This window comes from Miniopterus natalensis, chromosome 16 (assembly GCF_054644295.1).
Source record: "Miniopterus natalensis isolate mMinNat1 chromosome 16, mMinNat1.hap1, whole genome shotgun sequence".
NCBI classification, from domain to species: Eukaryota; Metazoa; Chordata; class Mammalia; order Chiroptera; family Miniopteridae; genus Miniopterus; species Miniopterus natalensis.
This window is the reverse complement of record NC_142096.1, coordinates 39,419,094-39,436,235: the sequence shown is the minus strand read 5'-3', so window position 1 is coordinate 39,436,235 and position 17,142 is coordinate 39,419,094. Positions and strand designations below refer to the sequence as shown.

Genomic DNA, 17,142 nt, shown 5'->3' with positions numbered 1-17,142 from the left:
TGAATCCTTTTGTTAAGAACGAGTGCATAGCAATTGGGCCTAAAAATGTATCCAAATTATAGCATCTTCATCATGATTAGCTGACAACATAATTATGATATTTCAGGGTATGAGATAAATTTTTTCATATTAGTCTGCTCTAATAATGAAAATAGCTTCTTCGTTGTTATTTCAACAGATTAATAATTCTTAATACCCGGGGAAGGCAGCCCGACCCGCACTGTCTCCACTGTCTGGACGCTGCTCTGCCGACATGTCTGGAGCAGCTTCTTCCTCTCCAGTCCCGGTGCAATCACAGATTGTGTGCAAGAGGGAGCACCTGCACTCTGCTCGGGCTCTCAGACAGGCTGCTCTTATATAAAGATCACATCGTTAGTAGCAGAGCAGAGCCCCGTCCTCACCAGTGCTGACCCAGGGGGCACGTGGCACTGTGGAGACCCTGGGGTGGCTCAGGCAGAGCTGGGTTCCACCTTGACCCTGCACCATGCTGGCCGTGTGGCCGAGGGAAGGTCAGCCTCTCTGAATGTCAGTCTGCACCTGTAGAGTAGGGACAACAAGCCCTGGTTGGCGGGAGGTGGGGGAGTACAGAAGCTGATGCATGGACGGTGGCATTGAACCCACCTCTGGTGCACAATGGAGTCCAGGTGTCCTTCCCAGGACCACGTGTCCAACTCCTGGATGGTCAAGTGACCGGTCCAGGCATGTGAACGGTCAAGTGCCTCCTGCTGGAAGCCTTCCAGGCATATCAGCCAAGGATTTCTGCCTTCCCTCCCTCACAGCATTTGTTATTTGCAGTGTGCCTTTTGGCTCACACAGCGTTGAACAGCCATGTGCCTGGGGGATGAGGCCTTGAACATGACACGGTCCTTGCTGAGCAGCTCCATGCTCATCACTCAGAACTATGTCTGAATTGCAGTGTTTGTTACCTTGCTTTTTAGAAGGTCTAGCCATCTCTCTAGTTTTTATAACTTATATAGGCTTATTATAGAAAATATATATGGAATAAAAAAAGAGCTTAACAGTCAGGATTTGGGTGTATTTCCTTTCAGCTGGCTGACTGTCTTTCTGCCGGCTGGCTGTCATCCGGCCCATCCATCCATAAATACTGTCTCTCCATTAGTAACGGAATTATGTTCATTTGGAACAGTTGTGTATCCCATTCTTTTGCATTTAACGCTCACTGTGAACATTTCCCCATGCCGTTCAGGATTCTGTGAAAATGGGATTTTCAGTGGATGTACTGAGTTTCTTTGTGGGGATGTGGTGATTTGCCTGAGCGGAGCATGGAGGACGTTTCTGGGGCCTGCTGTCCTAAATCCCTCCATGTTGAGTGTCTCTGTGCACAGTCCCTGTTTGCATTTTGGATGATTATGAAGGCAAGACCTCGAGAAGTAGAGCCCCTGTCAGAAGCTGTGAGTGAGCATCTTGGAGGCTCCTGGTTCTTGCTGGTGGCAGCAGACCCCGTGCACATTCCTGGGTGCCCATGTGAGTGGTCTCGGGCACAGAGCTGGGGCTGCGAGCCAGGCTGTCTGGAAACCTGCAATCAGTCCTCTGAGGACAAATTATCTGCAGGAGACTGCCTGCGGTGCAGAGCGGCAGAGGCTCAGGAAACAGTTGTTCGTCTCCTTGGTGACCTTTTACACCCTCCTGCAGCCAGTGCCACCCTACAGACGAGATCGTCTTGTGATTTCAGTAAGATGCTGGCCCATCTCACAGTATGCACTGCACACTGAGCCCCAGTCTTGTGACAGTTGTCCTAGGTCATGTGTGTTTGTCCCCACTTGCACCTGGGGAACTGCAGGTCCAGTCCCCACACCTTACAGAACTGGACATGCAGTGGGCACTCAGGGAACATGTGCTAATTGATAGCAGATGGCCAAGGCCTGGTGTCCCCCAGGGCTGCGCAGTCCTTCAGCTTGTGTGGAATAGCGGGTCGTGGCTTACTCACAGCGGTCTCCAACACTTGGTCTGCACAGATGCCAAGCAGTGTTGCTTATGAGTCTCCAGACAGTGCCTGGTATGCTGTGAACTGAGGGACCTCTTGCAATAACTCTGTGGTCCCCTGAAGCTCTGCTCGGTTAAATGCCACAGAATCTCCTTGTCCTGAAAGCAGAGCAGGAATCGAGAATACTTACAGACCTGCTGGGAAATAGTTTCAGGAGAAACCGTAAGATGCAGTTGTTCTGCGCCGTGTCTGATTCTCTGGTGAAGTGGCAGCCTCCTTGGTGACCGGGCCTTGTGCCTGGTCATTTCTGCGTCCCATCCTGGTGCCTGCGTGGGGCCCACCCTGTGGCCGCTGCTCGGTACATGCTGAAATGAACAAGAGAGAAGTTGGTAGGTGATTTTGGAATTGTGCTTTTCTCTGGGATGGTTTTCATTTCAGATATTGTTGCCAGAGTGATAAATAAGCACTTCAGCTTTAACTCGGAGAAACACAGCCTGCAGTCTGAGCCAGATGCTCATGTCAAGAGCAGGTGCAGGGAGTCCGGTCTCTGCCTTCTGTCAGCCAGGACTCGGGGGGACTGCTTAGCCTCTTTCAGCCTCAGTTTCCTCGCCTGTGGAATGGGGATCACCGACACCTTTTTGCCTGAATGATAGGATCTCTGCAGGACCCGCAGGAAGCCCCCTGAGAACAACATGCCTCATCTAAGAAAGAGCTGTTACTGCAGTTTCTGCTTATGTGGGAAGCATTTTGGGTTCCTCAGGAATATGCATTTTGTAGGAAAAAAGAAAATATCGATTGACAGTATTCACGAGAGGTTTGCATTGACAAAGCAGTGTTCTGCTTTGTTAAATTTTGTTTCATGCACTGCTTGGTAGGAAAGTATTCTCTTAGGTCATTGCTTTGCCTGCCTGCCAATGGAGAGGGTCTTGCTCTGAGTCTGGCGCCGGGCTCTCTCCTGGACCCTGTGCCCGGTGGGTTCTGCCCACCCCACTGCGGTGTCACACTGGCCTGCTGTGTCTTTCTTAGCTCCGCTTTCTGGTGGGAGTTTTGCTGTAAAGAGAAGGAGAAGGTGGTGGGAGAGAGTGGGCAGGGGAGCGAGGGAGTTCTGTTTTGGTTTGGTTTGAGCTGGGAGAACAAATAGCGCATCAGGAGCACAGAGGGAAGAATGGACGACCTGGAGAGAAGCTGAAGGCACTGGAACAGTGTCGTTGATGGCTGGGCAGGTTGGAGTTCCGTGCACGCAGGCCATCGCGGTGCCCTTGTCTGGTGCCTGCCCGGGGCAAGGGCTGCAGGAGCGGTGTTTCCAGGCGCGGGCATAGGGTGCGCTGTCCTCAGAGAATTTACAAGCATTGATAATGATCCAGTGTCGGCCTGCTTCCTATCTCCATGAGCCACCAGCTCTGAACAATGTCAGTGACAAAACATTGTATACCCCAGGGTGGACCTCCCTCCCGGTCCTCCACCCTACACACGCGTGCGCACACACACACAGAACACACAGCACGCACACACAGCACACACACAACACACACAACACACAAACACACAGCACACACACAGAGCACACACATAGCACACACAGCACACACACACCCACACAGAACACACAGCACACACACAACACACACAACACACACACAGAGCACACACATAGCACACACAGCACACACACACAGCACACACACACACACACAACACACAGCACACACAGCACACACACAGAGCACACACATAGCACACACACACACACAACACACACACACACAACACACAAACACAGCACTACCACACACACACACACCTGGCCACTGCTTGTGCCAACCCTCATGCAAACAGGAGTGGGGCCGGGCGGGTGAGTGGAGAGGCAGGGTGTGCAGGTGCAGGTGCAGGTGCAGGTGCAGGTGTGGTGGAAAAAGCTCCTGGAGGCCTCTTCTGGCTGCTTCAGTGAAGCAGGAAGCAAGGTCAGCAGCTGGAAGTGAGGCTGGGGGTGAGGAGAGAGGAGGCGGGGTGATAGATTTGCTCACCGTGGACAGAGAGTCAATGGCCTAGAGACTGTGTGACTGACTCTGAGGTGGCCTTCAGAGTCCCCTGAGGCTTGTGATGGTGAGTGTCTGAAGGAACCAGGTGTAGATTTCCAGCTGTTCAGCTGTGTGGGTGGAGAGTTGGGTTGAATGAGATTGTGGTCCGCTGAGTGGCTGTTGTCTTTCCACTGCAGAGTAGACACGTTACCTGTATTTCCTATTAAATTCTGCAGCTAGGACGTCATTATTGCTTCTTTGAGGCCACCAGCGTTGCAGCATCTAGAGGCTGGGGCTGGAAATCTAACCTGGGTCTGTCTAGCTTCAAGGCCATTGTCCTTCCCATCATACCAATCCTTCCTTTCCCTGTAAATGTTTTAAAAAATTAGTTTTTAATTGTTATTGGATCCTAAATTTAATATTTTTACATGTGCCTATAATTCTTTTATCAGACTTAAAAATAAGGTTTCCCCTGTTATGTCTTCCTGCCTAGTGCAATGGATGAATATAATGGACTATCAGTAAATATTTATGAATGGTGATAATACTTAAAATAGGAATACAGTGGCTTAAAAAAACAACAGATTCCTCTCCTCTTGTGCTTGGTTTCTGTGCCAGCCAGTGGAAAGGTGTCTTGGCTCCTGAGAAATGCTGGTTTGATCAGGTTTTTCTTGCCCCTAATTTAAGAGAGTGTAACTAAATACTTAATCACCACCAGTCCAGTTCATTCATTTGAAGGTTGGACATAATTTTTCAGGTTCCATATTTGTTTGTTTTTTACTTTGCCATGTTGCTACTGGAACCTAGGCTGTGGAGTAGATTTGGGTAACAGTGGGGTCCCTATTGGACTTGATCAGAGGACTGAGGTTTTGAAAAACTGAAGAAAGAATTTTCTGGCAACGGGCCACCGGAAGTTAGAGCTGCCTGGCTGGGCAGGTGTTCATGAGGTGGACACAATTGGTTGGAGGCTGGAGATTGGCATCCTGCAATATTTCTGTAAAGATGAAATAACATGTTTTTTTCTTACAGAAAATCCGGCCATCTTCATGTGTAAATGTTGTAACCTTTTCTCACCGAGTCAGTCGGAACTCCTGTCCCACGTGTCTGAGAAGCACACAGAAGAAGGGGTTAACGTGGATGAGATCATCATTCCCCTTAGGCCTCTGAGTACACCCGAACCCACCAACCCAAGCAAAACTGGAGATGGTAAGGGGCTGGGGTGCTGGGCGGGGGCGCCACACCCACAGATGTGAGTGTCTGTGACCATGGTGCCGATTTGCTCTCAAGTACTTTGATTCTAGGTTTCTGTATGGTGTCTGGTTTTGTCTGGCGGACATAGAAACATGGGAAATCCAAATATCCAACCCAGAAGTCACAATAACTGTCTAATTATAGGTCTGCTCAATGAGATTGTGTTTGAGTTCCCTGTGCTGGTAGGTGCTGCTCCAATGCCTGGTTGGTGGATGGATGAAGGAGTGAATGAATGAATGAATAAGTGAATGAATGAATAGGTAAATGAATGAATAAGTGAATGAGTGAATGAATAAGTGAATGAATGATTGAATGAATGAATGGAAGTGGCATCATCCAACAGATTAAAAAGCGTGAGCTTGTTGTCAAATGAGCTCTAGCCCCTACTAGCTGTGTCACCTGAAGCAAACGACGTTGCTTCTCTAAACTTCACTTTGCTCATCTGAAGTGAAGACAGGTGTCCTGTCTCTGGGCGACTGTGAGGACCAAGCTAGAGGATACAGCTGCAGCTCCTGGGACGACAGCAAGGGAAGCTGTTCTTATGCACGATAAGTAACGTGCATGATCAGTCTTATTAAAAACAGCATTTCTGAACTGATCACGTACACGTGGAACAAGGACACAGATGGCACAAAGCTTTGATTCGCACACAATACTTCGTGCTCATGGTCATCATGTGAAGTGAGGTGCATCTGTGTGCTGTGCCCAGCTGTCCGCCACTGTGGCATCAGGTGCAGCCAGTGGGTGTATTGGAGACGGCATCCAGGCTGTGTAATTAGGTCCCCACAGACAAAGAGCCTATATGGTATAGGAGGAGCAGCTGCAAACAGGAGTTTGCAGAAAGCCCCCACAAAACCGTTTTTATGTGGCAAGACAAAGGCCAGTCTCCTGTGCAGGAGCCCTGTCTGTGGCGGTGAATGTCCCCTTGTAGGGTTCATTAGCCACACTAATGAGCCAATTGCACTTTCCTGGGAATTATTCAGATGCATTTCTAATAAACAGGCTGGCTTATTGATCATCTGTCTGACACAGTGAACAAGGAGAGACTCCAGACGGAAAATGCTTTGGTTAATGAGTCCCTCTGGCCATTCCCAGGGTGCTCGGAGAAACACACCTGACAGGGTGTTAAGTCATCCAGAGGTTAGGAGAAGTTGTTCTGGTCGCATAAGGTGATGACAGAGAATTCAGCACCTGACCACTCATGGCAGATGAGGAGGGCAGGTAGTGTTTCTGTCATGGTCCCCACTCATCCTACCCTGTGCCTGTGACAGGTCTGTCTTCTCCCCACTGAGAAAGCAGTGGTGAGGTGGGCAGTTACTCATGGTCATGTCTTACCTGATGGTTCACATTTGATTCTCTCTGCTTTGGGGAAGGGGGAGGGTGACGAAGGTCTATGTTGGGTACCAAGAATCTGCCAAATAACCTGATTAAAAAACAGGCAGAAGACCTGAACATCTGTTTTTCTTTTTTTTCTTTATCCTTACCTGAGGAGTGAGGATATTTTTTCCATTGATTTTAGAGAGAGTGGAAGGGAGTGGGGAGAGGGTGTGAGAGAGAGGCAGAGAGAGAGAGAAACATTGATGTGAGAGGGAGACACATCGATTGGTTGCCTCCTACATGTGCCCCAATTGGGGATGGGGTCGAACCTGCAACCCAGGTATGTGCCCTTGACCAGGAATCGAACCAGCGACTGGGGGGGGGTGCAGGCCGACGCTCTAACCTCTGAGCCATGCAAGCCAGTGCTGAACAGACATTTTTTCCAAAGATGATTTCCAAATGGCTGACAGGTACATAAAAAGGTGCTCATCACTAATCATTAGGGAAATGAAAATACTGCCATGAGATTATCACCTCACGCCTGTTAGAATGGCTGTCGTCAGAACCGCAAGAAATAATGTGTTGGAGAGAATGTGGAGAAAAGGGATCCCTTGTGCACTGTGGAGGGAACGCTAATTGGTGCAGCCACTGTGGGAAAAGGCGACATGGAGGTTCCTCGAGAAATTAACAACGGAACTGTGGTGTGACTCAGCAGTCCCTCTACTGGGCTGGATCTGTATCCAAAGGAAATGACATCAGTCTCTCAAAAAGGTAACAGCGCTCCCCTGCTCATTGCAGTGTCATTCACAATAGATGAGGTACGGAAACAACCCCAGTGTCAAGGGAGGGATGAGTGGATCTGGAAAATGTCTCTCACACGCACACACACTCACACTCACACACACAGAGGAAGATATTCAGCTATTAAAAAATAAGGAAATCCTGCCATTTGCAATGTGGATGAATCTGGAGGACATTATGCTAAGTGGAATAAGCCAGACTCAGACAAATCCCGTGTGGTCTCACTTATATGTAGAATCTAAAATAGCAAAATTCATAGAACCAGAGAGCAGAACATTGGTTGCACGGGGTGGGGGGGGTGTTGATCAAAGTATACAAACTTTCAGATTACATCTGGGGGTAGATGTACAGCATGGCGATTATAGGGGATAATACTGCATCTCTCACATACCTGAAGTTTGCCAAGAGAGTAGATCTTAAGTGTTCCTTCCACACACCCAAAATAATGGTTATTATGTGAGGTGATAGACGTGTTAATGAACTTGATTGTGGGAAGCATTTCACAGTTATACGTATGTTAAATCATATTGTTGTGCCACGAACAACCTAAATATATACAATTTTTGTTTGTCAGTGATGTTTTAAGAAAGCTGGGGGGAAAATGAGTCTCCTCGTGCCAGGGGCCTCGAAGCTCAGCCACCCCAGTCTCTGCCACCCAGCCTGGGAGTGAGGTTGGCTCATCCTCATGACCCTGTGCAGGAGCCTCGTGACCCCCGGGCATTTCTCTGCTGATTGGTTGAGATGCCTTGGCTTTCCAGACTATAGCTTAACAGATAGATGGGGTCGGAGCTTTCGTCAAGGACTGAGGTGTTCGTATACCTGCTTCTGGGGTTGAACATCTATAAACTCAGGAAAATGGATCATTTCTTTTGTAAAATTCATATGTCAGATAGAAGCCTTCAGGATTCACATGGAAAGAACTTTGAGAAAGCCTGTTAAAAGCTTCTCATTACCTTTCATTCAGCTTTGCTTATTAAGATTGTCTTCCTACTACAATGAAATGTGAATGAGACATAAAATAATTTGAATTTTCATTTCTTGTATGAATAATAAATGAGTCAATGATAATAAGGCAGATAGCATTTCACATGGAATCATGAGCTTTGGTGTTTCATAAGGTACACATGTGCTGACTTCCTTCCTTCCCCTCTTTCCTGATGTTGGTGGAAGAAAGCCCCACCCCGGGCTGCTGTCCTGAACGCCTCCCTGCTCCTGGAGACCCACCCGCCTCTTTGTCTCCCCCACAGCCAGCCCACCGTGCCCTTCTCCTCCCTCCTGTCGTCACTCTACTGCCCCTGGCCGTCGCTCTGCCTGGGAAGCCCCTGGCGGGTGTCTTTGCCTGGCTTACCTGCGTGCTCCTGAGACTCATGCAGCTTCAGGTTGCCTCTGAGAACTTCCCCCTTGGCCTGGGTGAGTAGGAGGCCCTTCTCTGGGCTCCTACAACCCCACAAACACATCCCAGTTCTGTCCTTCCTTGGGTGCCGTCACTGCCCCTGTCCCATTCTCTTGTCAGGGAACGCCGGAGGAGGGATTCGGGCTGCTTCTGCTCTTTCGTCCAGGTATAATCAAATTTTTACCATTGAACTACTTTTATAAATTACTTTCCTTTATTAACTAATTTACTTCTGACTTAAATTTTTCTTGAATACACATTCTCTTGTTTCTTTGTGTGTACTAAGATTGGTTGCCTATGTCATTTAAAAAAGTATTTCTTATGACTTTAATAACTCAGACTCTTAATATGAGAAAATTTCTTCAAAAATCTTTTATTAAGAACTCCAAGTTCTTTTTTCTTCGTGCAGGTCCGTAAACTTCGCAGCTTGTAGAAGCTTAGTTCCTCTCTAATGATTTCTATTCAGGTTTAACCTTCACAATTCATTTTAGGTTGAGAGATACTCAAAATGGTTTAATTAACCTTTAACTGAGTAGTAATTGATTTATCATTTTGGTCTCCCTTTAGAACATGAAGGCTCCTAAATCCTCTGGTTTATTTTATAGCCTTTTAGCCTTTTTTGGTCTGCAGAAGAGTCTTCTGTTTTTTTCTTCCCTCTTCCTAATCAAATTTCTGACTGTGGACCAACCTCTTTCTCCCTCCTGTGTATATGTATCTGTGTACATAAGAGAATGTGTGAGTGAGTGTGTGATTCTATCTGTGAGTTTGTGATTGTGTATATGGGTGAGTGTGTATGTGATTGTATCTGTGTGTGGTTGTGTATATGGGGGTGCGTGTGAGATTGTATCTATGTGAGTGTGTGATTGTGTATATGGGTGAGTGTATGATTGTGTATGTGGGTGAATGTGTGAGATTAAATCTGTGAGTGTGTGATTGTGTATATGGGTGAGTGTGTGTGCTTGTATCTGTGAGTGTGTGGTTATATGGGTGAGTGTGTGTATGATTGTATCTGTGAGTGTGTGATTGTGTATATGGGTAAGTGTGTGAGATTGTGTCTGAGTGTGTGATTGTGTACATGGGTGAGTGTGTGTGTGATTGTGTATATAGATGAGTGTGTGTGTGTGTGTACACATTCATTCATCCTGATGGAGGCTGGGCAGCTGGGCTTGCTCAAGGAGGAATTTTTGTGGGTCTCCCGAGAACCTTGTTTGGCTTCTGCATCTCCCTCCCCCCGTTCAGACTTTGAGTAGAAGCCCTTCTCTTCTTTTTTTTTCCCTTTCCTTTGCTCCCCTTTCCTTCTTCCATTTCTTTATTCAGTGCACTTGCCTTATGCCCAGGTGCTGTGCCAGGTGCTGAGTATGGGCAGACCCAGCACTGTTTCTGTGGGGTCGGCTTCCTGGCTGGTGGACGGCAGCAAGGCTTAAAGGGATCTCAGTGCTGTGGGAAAAGTGCTTCTCTGGAATTAAGTCTGGGCTGGAAGAGGGGGTGCTTAGTCTAGTTTGTGGGTTACAGGTTTGCTGGGGAGGCTGGCATCTCAGTTTAAATCTGTGCTGTCTCTTCTGGGCACTGACCACAAATGCAGTCATCCTGGTGTAAGTAGGCATGTGGTACTGACTGTTCTGGTCATCACGGGAATCGCAGGCCCTGAATCTGCTCTGGTAGGCAGTGCAGGGCAGGCGAAGAGCACCACCTGGCATGCAGATAGGAGTTCGGTTTCAGTCCCAGAGCTGTCATGTGATTGCCAGGGTGTGGCTGGCACTCAGGTGCCTTGGTGTGGGTCACAGAAAGGTGCCCCCATTCTGAGCTGATGCATTAGTAGCAGACTTTCTTTCTGAGAGGACAAGTATATAATGTGCTCAGGGCTGATGTAGCCAGCACCGCAGAGCTCAGCTTGGCTCGTGGAGTGTCAGTCCCTCCTGCCCTTGGTGGTACTCTGATGCAGGTCTCAGCCTGCACCACAGCTGAGGGGAGGGGCCCTGCTGGGGGTGCAGGTGAGTGGCTTTGCCATCTGTCCAAGGGAGATAAGATACTGGCTTTTTTATTTTTATCTTTTATTTTTTTGATACTGGCCTTTTTTAAAAACAGGTTCTGAGACCACAGTACACAATGCCATAGTACCCGGTCAGTGCCCGAGGCGCTCAGGAGCCCTCCACTTCCCTTTCTATCCGTCTGTGGTTCAGGTCAGGAGTCAGATCACACAGAAGTAGGTAGCTGGGTGGCACCATCATTGTTTTTCTGCAGAACTTAGAGGTCAGAAGGTGTTATTCTGTGCTTGGATCTTAGCTGACACAGATGTGAACAGATCTGACTCTGCAGCAACAGATCTGGGTTCCAGTCCTAGTGCTGTCCTGTCAGCTCTATGTCTCAGGGCAAATGGATTCAGCCTCAGTGCCCTGCTCTGCAGAATGGGAGCAACACTCGTGGTCCCTCGGGTTTGACGAGGACCTGCATGGAAGTGCTTAGTGTGGTGCCCGAGATGCGTGTGCTGACGACAGTTGCTTGTGGCAGTGATTACCTGGCGCGTCCACTTGATTGTGATGAAATCACAGGGAGAGGCTGCGGGTGCCTGCGCCTCCTCACGCCCTGCACTCGGGTTTCTACGTTGCCCATAAACCAGAAAGGCCCATGCTCCCTCGTGTCTGATAAATAATTCATCATCTCCCTGTTGCTCCTGGGCCGGTTGGAAATAAATGTCAGAGAGATTGACTGTCAGGCCTGACAGTGTTAGTGTTCAGGAGTTTTCTAAATTCTCCAGTTGGTTTGACTAGAGATTGAGCTGCAAAGTGAGAGACTGGAGGACTGGCCCTGCTGTGGTTCAGGCATAACGGAGCCCTCCTTCTGTATTGGTGTGTGAGATATTTTAAAATGAGGACATGAGGAGAAGGGCCCTAATGGACAGGAATGGGTGTACATCGAGGATCACGTGCTCCCACCCCGGCCTGGCTGGGAAGGGCCCAGTTTCTGCAGAGAGAGTCCAGTCAGAATACTAATGACTGTGTCTGTCATAATAGACAGTTGTCATTTATCGATCACCTCCCAAGCACTGTGCCCTGCATTTTGGTGGATTTCTCATATTAATGGTGACTCTATAAAATAGAGTCAGTGTGTGTTTATTTTTCATGTTAGAAACCGAGGTTCTGGGGTGATTTGAACCCAGGTCGGCCTCATTTAGCCAATATTCTCAGCACCCTACATACTGGCTCCACTTGCCTGTCTAGAACCCACCTCAGGCTACGTGACTTAGCAGAAAAATTGGGCAGGGGGTAAGGAAGCCCAGGTCCCGGCTTTGTTAACGCAGCCGCTGCTTCTGGAACACGGGCCCAGTCACTGAGCCTGTGGGACCCTCGTGTCTCTTCCTGGGGTGGAAATTACGTCTGCTCCATCATCTCTTCAGACTGTTTCGCAGATACAGTGAGATAATAGCTGGGAAAGTACCTTGCAGACTTGAGCGATGTACAAATAAAGGGCTTCCGTTATTAGATTTTTGATAATGTTGGGCTATTTCTTTCACCAGGCTCACATTGTCTCTTGATTAAATAAAAACCTTTGGCTGATTCTCTGTCCCTTGCTGGCACTTGGCCCTGGATCTGCAAGGACTATTCTCTGACTTGGGGATGTGGTCTCTACCCTGTGGATGTGGGACAGGGTTGAGATGCACTTGCTCACCCCTTTCTATTGGAAACTTGGGCCATAGGAAATGACTTATTTTCCAAATTCTTTCCCCATTGTTAATAGATTAAAGTGATACAAGCAAACTTTAATTAATACTTCATGAAGTGGCCCGGCTGGGTGTGGCTCAGTGGTTGAGCGTCAACCTGGGATCCAGGCGATCGGGGTTTGATTCCCGGTCAGGGCACAGGCCCAGGTTGTGGGCTCGATCCCCAGTCGGGGGCGTGCAGGAGGCAGCCGATCAGTGACTCTCTCATCATTGATGTTTCTCTCTCTCTCCCTCTCCTTTCTTCTCTCTGAGATCAATAAAGATATATTTAAAAAAAAATACTTCATGAAGTGGACAGTCTCCATTCAGAGAACTACAAAAGGGGTGGGAGGCAGGAGCTTTTAGAGGGTAAGAGTCAGAATGAGAAGGAAGTTCAGAGGCTGAGTGGCTCGGCGTTTGGGGGTGGCCCAGGGCACACACTGTGTTTCTGGGCAACGGAGCATTTACAGGGTTTGCTGACATGGCACCCGGGGCAGGAGCAGCTCCATTTTGGGCCTAGAAGTTCATATCAACACTACCATTAAGCTGCTGATCAGTGTGCTTATTGACCATTATTTATTCATAAACTTAATAAACAAGCGTCTACTGCATACCCAGCTCTCCTTGAGACCCTGGGGCCAGTAATTAAAGGCCAGCTCAAACCTCAGGATGTGTAATATAAGGTGGGAAAAGAGAAACACCGGAAGCGGCAGAGCGAGCTTGCCCGGGCCCTGTGTGCGCCTCCCCGTGTGAATGGGAGGCCGGCTGGGAGAGGGCGGAGCTGCTTCATAATGGGACCGCCTCATGGAAGAGGCGCTGGGATTTGAACGGGGCGTGAAATGTTAGGATTTGAGTTGGGTTTGGGGTCTGATTAGGGGTACAGGATGTAGTCACAGGCAGGGAGAATGGCACAGCTAAGTAAAATGGGACAGGCATTACCTGCGTATTTAGGGAGGCCTATAACATTGCACTGAGTGGGGGCGGGGGTGCAACGTGTGTGTGCGTGTGCGTGTGCGTGTGTGCTGTGCATGCAGGGTTGAACCATGTGGTAAAGGACCTAGAAAGCCAGGTCTGAGAGTTATGGGGCTAAGTCTTCAAGAGGAATGGAAGGTTCTAGAGCGAGGGAATGGTAGGCTACAGGAGGAGGTGAGAAAGATGGAGCAGGAGGCTGGGCTCCGGAGCTGGTGTTCGGGGATCGGGCGACAGGGTAGACATCTTTAGGACAAAATCCAGAGTTCAGTGACAGACTAAATAAAGGAATCCAGGGAGCAGGAAGAAGAGTTGGAAGTAAGGCCATTATTAAAATGTTTTGATTGAGAGTTTACAAATTTCCCTTGCCCATTTCCAAGATTCTCAGCTCTTCTATGAAATGTGGGGAGTTGACAGCATCACCTCGTTTTCAGTGCTTAAATTCCAAGCTCCTTTATGAATATTTCATTTTTAGCGAGCTAATTGGTCTTGAGGACCTGAATTATGGATGCAGCAAGGTGTAAGATTAGTTTTGTCACCATTGTGTTAGAGGCTTTCCAAAGCTCTCTGGGCTGATTTTATGTTTCTTCCTTGGTGGCTGGATTGCACACTGCTCGTCTGTTTAATTCCCCAGGATTTACCCGGTGCCTGCTGTGCAGGACACCAGGTCAGGTCCTGGGACTGGGGATAAAACCAATCAGGACAGGACTGCCTTCAGCAAGTCCCCAGACTGTGGGAGGAGACACACAGAGAACTCATGCTGGTGACTGTGCTGTGCTCCTCCTACGTGGTGGGCACCGATCTTGCACACAGTGAGTGCTTTAGTCAGCAAACAGACACCCCCTTCAGGTAGTCACCATAGCCGAGGCCAGAGGCCACACTGCTCATTGGGTCAGGCTGCTTCCCCTGCTAGAGCGTTTCGGAGGAGTAGCTTGTGTTTGCTCAGGCACAGTGCAGAGTGTCACTGGGTTGAGCCCGGGCCACAGACTTCTGTACACTCTTGTGCAACATGTCTCTGCAGCTCAGCTGACGTGACACAAGCCGGCTGTCTCATAGCCTCTCTCTAATTCTGCTTCTCTGACTATTCACTGCTGCTTCCATAGGTTGCACAGTACATGCTGTTGTAAATAATAGTAAGCAAAAAAGTTTTCGTGACTCCTAGGTAAAGGATTTGCCCTTACCTGCCCACCCCCTTCCCTCCCTCCCTGCCAGCCTCCCTGGTGAATCAAAGGGATCAGAGGGACTTGTGCCCGTGCCTTTTCCCCTGGCCCCTCCGCGTGCCTTCCCTCCTCTCCCACCACCCCATTCTTTCCCCAGCACGCCCAGTGAGATGGAGGGAAGGCAGTGACTGTGCTGGCTGCCCTGGCTGAGGAAGGCGCTGGTGTGGATCTCTCGGTCACGCTTGACCTACCCTTGGCTCCACAGCTCAGCAGAAGCCTCCCATTCTCACTCTCAGTGACCCTGAGTTCCGGGGTCCTGTGCCAGAGCCTGCTGCTTCATCCAGAGCCCACACGGCCATGCTGCCCTTTCCCTGCAGACTGTTCCAGCCTGTCCTGTGGCCTCCCTCTCTGATTTGGGAGCAGCAGTGACCCATGTAAGGGTTCCTCACTGTGGCAGAGTGGGCAGTGGCTGATGCTTTGCTGTGCAGAGCCACAGCCATAGAGAGAGCAGGGAGGGACCTTGGAGGTATCTGAATTTTGCAGATGACCATTCCCCCAAGATGGTGCTAGAACCTAAGGCCCCTTCCCCTGCCCTGATGTTCAGACTCAAAGAGGACAGCTGAAGCTCCCTGCTTCACTCAGCCACACAAGTGACTCTAAAATGGGGCGTCAGCCAGGGGGTGCCGACTCCCTGCTTGGCCTCACTCAACGTTCCTCTCAAGTTACATCACCTAGGACCACACCACCATCACCACAGCATGATGCTCCTGATCCCGCTCACTCCTCTTTTTAATTAAAAAAAGAAAAATGTTTTTGTTGATTTTTAGAGAAAGATGAAGGGAAAGGAAGAGAGAGAGAGAAATATCCACACAAGAGAGAAACATCAATGGGCTGCCTCCTGTTTGCCCCTATGGGGATCGAGCCCATAACCCAGGTCTGTGCCCTGACCGGGAATGCAGCCGGCGACCTCTTGGTGCACATGACAACGCTCAACCACTGAGCACACCAGTCAGGGCTCACTCCCCCCTCTTAGTCGCCACCTTCATTCTGGAGACGAATGCCTTAGAAACAAATGCTATGCAAGAAGAAATACAAGTTGTAAAATGATCTGAAACTTGCTCTACAGCAGCTTGGATCATGACATTAAATCACTAGGCTTCTAGGAAACTCGAGAAATACTGTTATTGTCTTCAGTTCTGTAATTTGTGGTTTTAGATTATAATTATTTTATCTCCTTTTTATCAGAACAATTTGGCTGTGACAATTATGATGCTTTGAAATAATCTGACTAGTTGTGTAATGCGTTCAGAGCATGAAAAGCTGGGCAGCCTCTGGAAACCCTTTCAGAGAAGTCCTTTGGTGGTTTCCGAGACCTTGGATTGAAGTGAGGCTATGGCCTGGAGACAGCCTCTGCAGAGGTTCTGCTAAAATGATTCCTGAACTCACAACATTACAAAATTGATTATACGGGGGGTGGGCAAAAGTAGGTTTACAGTTGTTAGTTTGTGAAACAATTTATTCTTGTATTATTATTTACTAATCATTGTATTATTTTCCATGCGAACAACTGTACACCTACTTTTGCCCAACTCTGAATATTAGCATACAGGTGCAAAGATATTAGCACTAAAGGTATTGTTTGCATCTGTTAATTTCTGGAATGGCCTTGAGCTTTTCATTTTTAATAAAACTTGACACCAAACCTATTTCCACGGTTGGGAGGTCTGCGGCCCTGCACTCGCCCCGTGTGACTGCATCGTGCCCTCTGGTTTCCTTGTAGAGCTGTCAGTCACGAAGAGGAAGCGCGGCAGGCCCAAGGGGTCCACGAAGAAGCCAAGTGCCGAGGAGGAGCCAGTGGGAAGCTTTGCCGGTCCAAGCGAGGCCTGCCCTCTGGCCCTGGAGGAGGGCGGCGGCCCGGCCCCAAGCCGCCTGGAGTGCCCCAAGTGCTCGCGGAAGTTCTCCAACACGCGCCAGCTGAGGAAGCACATCTGCATCATCGTGCTGAACCTGGGGGAGGACGAGGCGGATGCAGGTACCTGCCCGGCCGGCCGCGGTGGCTCCCTGTGCAGAGCGCCGGCCGCTTGTCAGCTTTCACTGTCATTTCCATTATTACTTGGAAATAGCACATATTTATACAACTCTCACCTCCCTGGGAAAGGGCTCATTTTTATAATGATCCTGGCCTATAACTGTGCGTAATCTTTGAATTGAGCATGTCATCTGGGGGTTGGTGCCCAGAGAGTCCAAGTCGGGTATCTTAGTAGATGATTTGGGGTTGCAGAGAGGGTGAAATGGTCTCCACCTTTAATGAGCTAAGACAGATACACATTTGATCAATGTATATGGGCAAAGGAATTGTCTTTATATATGCAGTTTGGTAGATAAAATATTTCAAATCATGGTACACAGAGGAAATAATAAGAGTCTGGTTCAAAGTCTAAGAAACCCTTTAAAAAGTAAAACTTTGTACTTTGAAGTAATTATGGATTCACAGGAACTTGCAAAGATCGTAGAGAGAGGCTCATGCACACTTTCCCCCATGTCCCCCAATAGTACATCTTTCGTAACTGTAGCACAATATCAACGTCAGG

The 17,142-nt window shown here is 48.7% G+C and overlaps 1 protein-coding gene across 1 annotated transcript in view; it reads left to right on the top strand.

The window, feature by feature from the left end:
- Nucleotides 1-4,992: 4,992 nt before the first annotated feature.
- ZFAT (zinc finger and AT-hook domain containing) overlaps nucleotides 4,993-17,142 on the top strand; it is a 109,547-nt gene continuing 97,397 nt past the window's right edge. Inside the window, exons 1-2 of the mRNA XM_087825512.1 lie at nucleotides 4,993-5,169; nucleotides 16,332-16,583. Of these exons, the coding sequence (XP_087681638.1) occupies nucleotides 5,010-5,169; nucleotides 16,332-16,583 (412 nt within the window). The 5' untranslated portion in view covers nucleotides 4,993-5,009. The remainder of the gene's footprint in view (nucleotides 5,170-16,331; nucleotides 16,584-17,142) is intronic.